The sequence below is a fragment of the Metopolophium dirhodum genome, chromosome 5 (assembly GCF_019925205.1).
Source record: "Metopolophium dirhodum isolate CAU chromosome 5, ASM1992520v1, whole genome shotgun sequence".
Classification (NCBI taxonomy): Eukaryota; Metazoa; Arthropoda; class Insecta; order Hemiptera; family Aphididae; genus Metopolophium; species Metopolophium dirhodum.
The window spans coordinates 23,152,342-23,163,467 of record NC_083564.1 but is presented as its reverse complement, the minus strand read 5'-3'; the positions used below and the strand labels follow the sequence as shown (position 1 = coordinate 23,163,467).

General features: G+C 28.5%; 2 protein-coding genes across 2 annotated transcripts; one reads left to right on the top strand and one right to left on the bottom strand.

The window, feature by feature from the left end:
* Positions 1 to 584: 584 nt before the first annotated feature.
* Positions 585 to 2,171, bottom strand: LOC132944990 (transcription factor MafK). The gene is made up of 3 exons (XM_061014570.1): positions 1,704 to 2,171; positions 1,450 to 1,619; positions 585 to 1,238 (listed from the first exon to the last, which is right to left on the bottom strand). The coding sequence occupies exons 1-3, from the start codon at positions 1,734 to 1,736 to the stop codon at positions 1,040 to 1,042; spliced, it is 402 nt and encodes a 133-aa protein (XP_060870553.1). The 5' UTR covers positions 1,737 to 2,171; the 3' UTR covers positions 585 to 1,039.
* Positions 2,172 to 2,372: 201 nt separating this feature from the next.
* On the top strand, positions 2,373 to 6,600 carry LOC132944989 (T-complex protein 1 subunit zeta). Its single transcript, XM_061014569.1, has 11 exons — positions 2,373 to 2,650; positions 2,880 to 2,943; positions 3,305 to 3,439; positions 3,498 to 3,783; positions 3,853 to 3,952; positions 4,020 to 4,182; positions 4,269 to 4,448; positions 4,531 to 4,678; positions 5,934 to 6,074; positions 6,157 to 6,325; positions 6,403 to 6,600. The coding sequence occupies exons 1-11, from the start codon at positions 2,514 to 2,516 to the stop codon at positions 6,473 to 6,475; spliced, it is 1,596 nt and encodes a 531-aa protein (XP_060870552.1). The 5' UTR covers positions 2,373 to 2,513; the 3' UTR covers positions 6,476 to 6,600.
* Positions 6,601 to 11,126: the final 4,526 nt, after the last annotated feature.

Genomic DNA, 11,126 nt, shown 5'->3' with positions numbered 1-11,126 from the left:
ATTTATTATCCCCTTGAAAGGTCTCTTGTTTAGAAGAACACAATAATTATAAAATTTAATAAAAATAACCAGAAACATAGAAATTGACCAAATTCAAAATGCAGTTAATATTTTCTTATTAAAAATCATATTTTAATTGACAATAATATTCGCATTTTTTGTTTAGACAGAAATTTTTTATTTTGCATTCATTCCAGTCTCCCAATTAAGTTTTCACACACCTATACATACAATGTATAATTGTCCCATATTTTTTTACTGTCCACAACAATGTAAAAAGGAAACATGAAGTATACCTACAAAATTCAAGTTGTTATAAGGTGGAAAAACTAAAAAACCCATGTACTCATACCAAAATAATATTTTTCAAAAAGACCTTCAAATTTATAAAGAGATATATATTGGCCCTGGATCATTGTTGTGAACATGTGAATGTTTATAAATACTGAATGATAATTAACATTGAACATCATATTCTAGATGTACATAAAAAATGATCAGATAGTGTATTATAAAATCCAAACACATTTTCCTCTAGTAATAGATAGACATAATAATAATATCAGAACAGCCTTAAAAACAAATAATTTATAATAAATATATTACCGATTTATAATCAAACCACAGAAGTAAAATCTAATTTAAAATAAAAAAATATAAATATAATCTTATACAACTTGATACCATTGAATAGAATACAAAATAATTGAAGGAACATAACATGAAATGTATACTAAAAAAAATATATTTAGACAATACATTATATAATACCCTAGTTTGTGTTTACTTAATAGTTAATATTTATTTATAAAATAATATACTAATAAATACCATACAAATATACTCCCAAATACCTGGTTTAAAATTTAAATAAGTACATTTATCTAAAATGAAAATTGTTAATTATCTTGTATAGTAACTATTAATTTCAAGCAAAAATAGTCCATATTTTATAATTCTTCTATATAAAAGTTATTTAAGTTAGACATTTAGAATACTGTTTGGCCCACATTAATACACAAGTTATAAATTAAGTCAGTTATAAGGATTGAAGTTCTAGAGGTAACATAACTTTATTAGTTGCAGCAAACCTTTTTAGCATTTCATATTGTCTGACTGTATTTTCAACTTCAGATCTAATCATATTATTTGAATGTTGTAGATCATCTAGCTCTTGATATTCTTGAGATTTCTCTGTTTCTAATTCATCTTTTTGTTCGATTCTCTTGATACGGCAACTGGAATACATAAAAAGCAATTTTTAAGCAAAAAGTAAGAAATATGGAAGCTTAGTTTTAGTGTGTGACATCTTTAAATTAATTTTACAAATAATAGTGAAATGTAAAACCTAGAAACATCAAACAGATGAACTAAAAAAGGATTTGTTTAATTTTTTCAAAAAAGGATGAAAGAAGATATATCATACAAAGATTTAAATAATAACAATACCTAGCAGCATATCCCCGATTTTTCAATGTTCGTCTGCGCTGTTTCATGCGTACTATCTGATCTCTAGTCAATCCACGCATCTTCAGTTGACGGTTCAAATCACGTACGGATATCGTAACCAACTCATCATCGCTTATATCCAAAACAGGACTTGGTGACAGTGGGGGCGGCTGTAAGACCATGAATGCATTAAGTAAAATATTTATTTTTGTACACATTATAGGAGTACGAATTGTCTTTGACAATAAACTCACCAAATATTCTCTTTTGAGAGGAGACATATTCATTTAAATTGATATTGATTCGATCACTGATAATAATTACTTGACGAAGAGTTTGCTTTTAAAAAATGACTAATTTTAGAGCAAGTGGTATTACAAAGTAACAAAAATATGCAATATAAAATATATATAATGAATTTTGTTTTTTTTTACTTGCCAATAATTTCAATTTTTCCTTTCTATTTTTCGTCTATACGTAGTTTTTAGTCATGATCATTAGTCATACGATATTGCGAACTATACAAATCATTACCTACTGTAGTAGTATAGTCTATTGTCTATGCCCTACGGAGTGGTGGACAATAACTTTATTTGCAAGTAGTACGATTATAGATCATAGAGTGAGATGATAATCTTATCTATAATCGTAGTATTCAGTAAAAAAAACACAGTTATATGTATATATCTGTGGTAAAAAAACCAAAATAGTAAACACAAAAAACTGTCGTCAATATACATATTATTGTTTTTATCAAATATTATGTACAATAGGACAATGAGATTACAGCAGCTGATGTTTGCTGTCAAGGTGGATATATATCCATTTTCACGGTGAAACTTACAAGCTCTTTGTGAACTGATGTTAGCAACGATTGTTCCGGCTGAACAACTGGGTCTTATAGTGGGTAGCGCCGTGTTCAGGACTTCAGGTGTTCCAGTCCATGAGTCGATCAAAGTGATCAACCTACAAAACACGAGTTTAAAAATTCTCAAAATCCCAAAAGAAAAGAAATTATCAAGCTATACAATATTACTGTTTACGATCATTTTTAAAAATTCACCATGTCCGCTATAAGTCTGTTAAATCCCAAAGCGGAATTCGCTCGTGCCGCTCAAGCGTTGGCGGTGAACATTTCGGCTGCAAGAGGCATACAGGATGTGATGAAAACCAATTTGGGACCCAAAGGAACGATGAAAATGTAAGCACCTTAGATTTTACAATTGTATACAACAAATATTGTATTTACCTTAAATAATGTATGGTAATTTATATATCGTTATTGTTATTCTTTAGATAAAATGTAAAAAGGTAATGAATATAAATTAAAAATTTGAATATAACAAATTTTATCTAATGAATTGCATTTGTTGATCTATTAATATTTGTAATTAAACTATAATTACATTTTTATTATTATTTGTTTATAGGTTAGTCTCTGGAGCTGGAGAAATAAAAATAACTAAAGATGGAAATGTGCTCTTACATGAAATGGTAATATAAATTTGCATTTGGTCAACCTAAGTTGCACTACTCTTTAGTATGTATCTTTGAACCAAAATCGATACCTACTTCAGAAATCTTTTAAAATAAACCGGTCTATAAATCCCTTATTGACAAAAAAAAAATATATATATATGCATGAATATTACCATGTCTCATACTCTCATATATGTCACCAGCCTAAGCTAAGTCATACCCATGACATATAATATATGAGACACATGGTCGTGAATATTATTATATCTTAAAATGCAACCTCTTTTTTAGAGTTGTAACCCTCCTAAAATATTGACCTTAGTTGTATCAATTTTAAAATTGTTTTTAAAATATGACGTATTTATTGGTACCCTAGCAAATTCAACATCCAACAGCTAGTCTTATTGCCAGAGCTTCTACAGCCATGGATGATGCTACTGGTGATGGTACAACTTCGACTGTTCTCATTATTGGTGAACTTTTAAAACAAGCTGAAAACTTAATCTCAGAGGTATATATTAAAAGTGTAAAATATAAAAAAAGGTTTAATAGTTTAACTTTTATTTTAGGGTGTACATCCTAGAGTGTTGACAGAAGGCATGATTAAAGCCAGAGATAAGGCATTAGAACTTTTAGAAAAAATTAAAGTTGAAGGAAAACCAGATCGTCAAAGGTTGTATGATGTAGCTACTACTTCTCTTCGTACTAAAGTTGATAGAAAATTAGCCGATCAAATGGCAGATATATGTGTTGATTCTGTATTAAATGTGCAACGTGAAGATGGAATAGATTTACACATGGTTGAATTAATGGAGATGCAACATAAGACATCTACTGCCACAACTCTTGTTAGAGGTAAATTTGTTTTTACTCATGTAAAATTTAAACCATAAATATCTACCTAATAAAATTTATTTGTCATAGGTCTTGTTCTTGATCACGGTTCAAGACATCCAGACATGCCAAGAAAAGTTGAGAACGCTTTCATCTTGACTTGTAATGTTAGCATGGAATATGAGAAAAGGTAATAAATAAATCATTATATTTAATAACATGAACAATTTTCTATAAATATTCTTATTCTTATTCAGTGAAGTAAATTCTGGGTTCTTTTATAAAACTGCTGAAGAGAGAGAAAAATTGGCAATAGCAGAACGTGATTTTATTGAACAAAGAGTGAAAAAAGTTATTGAGTTAAAACGGAAAGTCTGTCCTCCCGGATCTGGTAAATCGTTTGTTGTCATAAATCAAAAGGTAATATATGTGTTGAATTTAATTTTTTTATACATTATATGTTTGTCTACCTTAAATTAATTTTTCTATAATTATTTTAATTGTAGGGTATTGATCCATATTCCCTGGACATGTTGGCGAAGGAAGGTATAATTGGTTTAAGGCGTGCCAAGAGGCGTAATATGGAACGTCTGTCATTAGCATGTGGTGGATCTGCTGTCAATAGTGTTGATGATTTAACTGAAGATGTGCTTGGTTATGCAGGCTCTGTTTATGAATATGTATTGGTATGTGGTTTTTTGTTGTTTAAGCTATTACATAGTCTATAAATTTAAAATTAATTAAATTATCATTAATAATTATATTTAGGGTGAAAATAAGTACACATTTGTTGAAGATTGCAAAAATCCTCTTAGTGTTACCATATTAATAAAAGCTCCTAATAAATACACATTAGCGCAGATCAAAGATGCTATTCATGACGGTTTAAGAGCAATCAAGAATTCCATTGACGATGGTGATTATTACTATATACTTTAAAAAAATTAATTGTTTCCAGATTTTTATGTTTTTACATTTAATTAATGAGCCTATACTGTTTGATAAGTTGACAATACATTTAAAACAGTTTAGAGAAAGTTTTTTTTTTTTTTTGAATATTGGAAAATATTTCCGGGGTTAGGGATTAATTATTTTCTTTTGCATATCTTGAAATTTTTTATTAAATACTTAAAAAAAAATTTACAATGCACTAAGCAAGCATATCTGAACCTTACTTATTTAGCAAGAATACTTTTAATTTATTTTTCTTTTGTTCTCTAAACTTTTGTATTAGTAAAATATCAGTGTGATTTATATCTGTATGCTTATTGCTTAGTCAATTTATGTGTCACATATGACATAGTTTTAATGATCTAAGTGTAATCTGGGTTTTTAATAGTAAATTTTAGCATCGTATTTCAATTTGTTCATTCTAGAAATGTAAAATATATAGGTACCAATGTTTTTTTTTTCAAACAAAAATGTTGAATTCTGGCCAGTGGCGTGGTGAACAATGTTTAACTCTAGGCAATTATTTTTTTTTTTTCATAGTAAATTATTGATGATGTCTTATAACAATAATTATAATTAGCATAAACCTTTATATCATATGTATTATGTAGTATAAGGATATGGGTGGGTCATTGTTAAAATACTTTTGCTCAGGGTTTGAAATATGCTCGCCACGCCACTGATCTTGGCATTTTACTATTATACAATTCAATAATATCTGTTGTGATTATTGTATTTTGATTTAAAAATATCTCGTATTCAAAAATTCTTAACAAAACTTGTCGCTGAGTTTCAGCAGTGCAATAACAGGGTATATTTACTCCATATTTTTGTTTTTAAATGATTAAAATTATGTACATGATAGAAATTAAACGACTTGTTTTTTATTTATTTATAATGCAAGTAATGCACTTTTATTGTATTGATTTTCCTCACTCTCCACCTAATTCACTTATAATTTCACGGGCCCCAATACTTATGAAAGAAGTTTTACTTTTACATTCCCCAGAATGTAGCACACTCGTTTTTTTTTTTATCTATATATACTTTGAAATAATACTGTAATTATACTTACATTTTTTTTTTTAATGAATCCCGAAAGACATGTAATTAATGTCTTTCTAAAACCTTGGAAGCACCCTCTACTTTGAGATTTGCTTCTAATATAATTATTTAAACCATTGTGATAGTTATTCAAAATCACTAAATTTAAATTGCAGGTGCTGTAGTACCAGGTGCTGGTGCTTTTGAAATATATGCTTGGCAAGAACTTCAAAAGTATAAAGACGAAATTAAAGGAAAAAGCCGTTTGGGAATTCAAGCATACGCTGAAGCTTTGTTAATCATACCCAAAACCATTTGTAAGTTTAGATTTACTGAACTTGAGTTATATGATGTTGATAAGTTGTTTTACCTTACCTTTAAATGATTTATACATTTTAGCAATCAATAGTGGTTTTGATGCTCAAGATATGATAGTTAAGTTACAAGAAGAGTGTAGAGAAAGTGTTGGTCCAGTAGGAGTGAATGTTGATAGCGGTGAAGTTCTTCAACCAGTTGATGCTGGAATATTTGATAATTATTGTGTTAAAAAACAAATCCTGAACTCTTGGTAAGATCATAATAATATTTTTTAAATATGCTTTAAAATATCTTGTTTCTAATTTATATTTTTTTATTATTTTTTAGTACTATTATCGCTAGCAATTTGTTGCTTGTTGATGAAATAATGAGAGCTGGTATGTCGTCACTCAAAGGATAATAGTGCTTGATTGTTTTTTTTTCATTATGCTTAAACACACCTAATTTTTATATTACTAAAAAGTTTCTAACATAAAGTTTCTACTTTAATTACAATTTAATTCTAATAAATTTTCTAAAATATTATTTGTGTTTTTAATGTCATTATAATATGGAAGCATGTGTCATATTTTTTGGATAATTCCTATTATTCAAAATCGATTATCATGAATATATTCAATACTAATCAGATAACACATATTGTACATGTTTAAATTATATTCATAAAAAGTATCACAATTACTCAACTCTTAGCAAGACTGGCAATCGCAAACATTGTATTCAAACATCAAATATAGTTTTATGAAAATAAATATTTATAGGGACTTAAATACTTGATTAATTAGTAACTATATTTTGAATTACCCAAATACCAAAACATTTAATGTCTATATTTTAATTTACACTGTCACGTAAACTTTCTTATAATTTAGATTCAAATGACAAACTGATGAAAATGTATGCATTTATAATATTTTATTATAATTAGGGTTCCAGACTTATTGCGCACAAATTGTTAGATATATATAATATAATAACTAAAATATATGCAAATAATATTTAATTTTTTTTTAGCAGCATTAAAAAATTATTTGTTTTTTAAGTTATAAATTGATAAACAAAAATTGCCCATCTGCCTACCTTAATTCTCAAAGCTTACAAAACAAACCAAACTCAGTGCGATGACTCGTACTTCATGTATACTTATATTATGTTGGTCAACTCTTAACAATAAAAAAAAATGTGAACTTACACCTTAGAAAATCATAATGTGTATTTACTATTTACTTATGCTAGGTTTACACGTGCATGTTTACCCATGCAAGTTAAGGCGCCAGTGTGGTGTTAACGTGTACTGGCGCGAAAGTGAAAATAAAAGTTTGAATATTCCTACATTACTGGCGAGCTGGCGCATAGATGATGGCGCCACAACGAACATGCACGTGTAAACCCACCTTTAAAATAAAACAGAAAACTTACTTATACTAAAAATTACCATAGCTTGTCAAATATGTGGTTTATTAACCTTACAAAATGGAAAAATATGTAGTATAAATTGTGTTAGTTGTTATGTATCAAACGAAAATTATATCTTTGAATATTCTGTACTTCTATGCGATAGCCATAATTAAGGAATATACAAATACAACAATTCCTGAATTAGTCCTTAATTATGATATTGCAAGTTCTTATTGTGAAAACCAACTGAATTTACATGTTTAGAATTTATCAAATTAAATAGCTTTAAATTTAAATGCTTCTGGATAAATATTAATTTCATGAACCATGAGCTGGGAGCTGAGAGTTCAAACTTTGAACTTCAAAATTCTATTAGGCATCAATAATCTAATACATTTAGGAGTGTTCCTTTTAGTATTAGTACTTTAGAATGTTGAAACTACCTAAACTGGACATTTAGTAGAGTAAAGAAACGGGGACCGGCTTAAAAGTTGGGTTCACAGCTTAATTTTTCTTGTGTGTGGTGTGCCATTTATACTTATATGGTATTATATATATTCTACTATTCTGATTGGCCATTGTAATCATGGTCTCAGTATCATCGAATAACCATGATGAACTATGAAAGGTCCATAGTAGGCCCGATCCACAGACCACAATGTAGGCATTGGGCCGATCCCAACACCACAACGGTCTGTAGTGTCTACGAGTGACGATGTAGATTGTAATTTGAAATTTGTAGCGGCAATTATAGTAGCCACACGCTTGGTGGAAATAATAAATTACCAGGACTGCGACGGTTGGTAACCATGGTATGGAACGATAAGAAGACTATGGATCATTGATAACTGATAACCAATCGGCCACAGCGTCCGCGTTTTTGAATTAACGAAGTTTGAAATTTTAAATAAGTTCAAAGTTGTGCCAGTTGTGCCTGTCACTTGTCGCTCGTTAGTACTGTATTTTTGACTGTTGACATAAGTTTATTTTTCTCTTCTACACTTTTTTTTTTATATAAGTATTTTACACCAATAACTATTTTTTCTCTGACCACTATGGACCACAACGAAATGGAGGACGACAACGTTTGCGAAGAATTTGCTAAGCGTCTGAAAGAGTCTGAGAACACTTATAAGGTTTTTGGTTTCTCACACGTCATTATTATCGGTTCCATAGCGGACATAATGGACACGTCGATTCGCGCTATCATTGACGGCATGTACCGTAAGACAAAGTTACACTGCAAAACCGATGAAGAAGTCGAAGTGTATCGTCAACGGCTGTGCAAGCTGTATTTAACCTACTTGAAAAAAGGTTTGGATAACGTCGATCGTCTAGAACCCAAGCTGGCTGACACATTAATCGTAAATGTGGAAAAACCTGTTGAAAAGTTTAAGGATAGACTGCACGAGTTGAGAACAAAGGTCGCCCAACGAACCAAGCGTCTTCAAAGTCTGGTGGCGTTGCAGAGCCGTTTGAAAACTGACACCGTTCTAGCAGAGTGGGTTATTTCAAAAGTGGGACCAGCTGTACACGAAGCTGAAAAAGATCTCTCTGACATAAAATGTATCGCTCCTAATGTTATTCATTCTATACTGCTCAATTTAAACCATATGAAAGACTCTTTACATTCTTTTGAATTAAATTAAATATCAATTTTTGATTTTACTTTTATCCATTCTTACAGTTTATCAACTGTTTTTTTTTTTTTTGTAGACATCTAAATTAACAAAATGTTAAAAAATATAAACTTATTTTTAGTATACGTACCCATTTTTTGTCTAAAATTTTTTTTTAGTCTTATAAAGATCAAGATTGTCAAAACATTCATCCTTAATATGATTAAAAATTAAAACCAAATGACCAATATTTCATCATGGTACAATAACAAAAATTGTTTTCATCAATTAATTAACAAATCAAACCCAATAATAAAAGTTTTCGATTTTTCTATACAAATATTTAGTGGGTATACAATGTATATGTCAATGTTCATTGATTTATTGTTTTCTTTTTTATAACCATGTACAAAAACTTTCAAGATTGTGATTATTTATTAAGTATGTTTATTGTTTAGTATATAAAAATATAGTACTATACTATTATCTGTTATTTATTTTAAAAAAAATCTTCATTTTGACAACTAGCAAAAAATTTTAATTTTTGAAATAATAATGGTTTTTGTCCTTTGATTATGAGGATGTCCGCACACTATTTGTTTTCACTCTCTCTTTCTATGTTCTTACGTAATCTTTGAGTAAAGTCACCTGTTACAAAAAAGATAAAGAATAATATTTTTGAAGAAATGACATAACGTTTAATATTTTACTGTTATTTGACTTTGCATTCGACTTTCAAAATAAACAAAAATATTTTGTACATTTAGATTGTTTTGAGACAATATTTAGACAAATCTATATGTCATTCCCTCAAAAATATTATTCTCTATCTTTTTTGTAATGAGTGATTTTACTAAGACTAGTTAAAAACAGAAAAATGATTCAACGAAAATGTAGAATGTCTATGTAGCGGATGGGCTAGAGATAGAAAACAAATAGTGCGCTGACATCCTTTTAAGAATCTACTCAGAATAATATTTTGATGACCTACCTATTAGAATTAAATATTAAGTCAACCAATTGTATAATAAATGATTTCACCACAAATTATATAATTTTCTAATCTGTGACAGTTGTAGCATGATAAAAATCAATACAAAAAAAAAGGTGGATAAGTGGATGTCGCTCTGCTGTACAGTAGGTTACAAGTGGGTCACTGTAATGGATGGTGTTAAATTTGAATTCAATGATATAATATCATTGTATAAGAAAAACGATTCTGAGCGAAAACAATCAGTCAGCCTATGATTTTACCAAGTATATTTGATGATATTATTGTGAATAAAGTAATTTATATATAACCTATTTACGTGGAGCCTTGTTTTAAATTTTCAATCCTTAGCCATAAAAGTTAAAAATTTATAAATTTATAAATTTGATAAATGTTGTCAAAATTTGAACTTTAAATGCTTATAAAAAAAAATTGTGCCTATGTATTTTTAATATTTTTCAACTGCTATTAGAACGATATATCAGGAGCCTTATATTAAATTTTCACGCTTTTTTAGCCAACAAATAAAAATTTATTGATATTTATAGAAAAAAAAACTAAAAAAATTGAAAACTGACAATGAACGTAAACAGCTCAAAAAGAGTCAAAATATTTTCAACATTTTATGGTGTATAGAAAATGCCAATATAAACATTCAGTGAAATTTTCAAGTATCTACAGTCATTCGTTTTTTAATTACAATAAAATAAGAAAATTGTTACATGAGAAATCGAGTGAATATCAAATGTTGTAAAAATATAAATTTCAGACGCTCATAAAAATTTAATTTAAGTTTCTTCTAGACATTTTTTTTTTGATAAAGGTAGACAAACTTATGAGTAATCTTATATTACATTTTCAAATCTTAGATTTAAAAAGAAAAATTTTTATGAATTTCAACTCAAAATAATTTGCTATTTTTCGTGATTTTTCCGTATTTTGTCAAAATTTGAACTTTAAATGCTTATAATTAAAAACTGTGACTAAGGATTTTTAATTTTTTTCATCTGCCTTTGAAACAATAACCTAGGAGCCTTCTATTA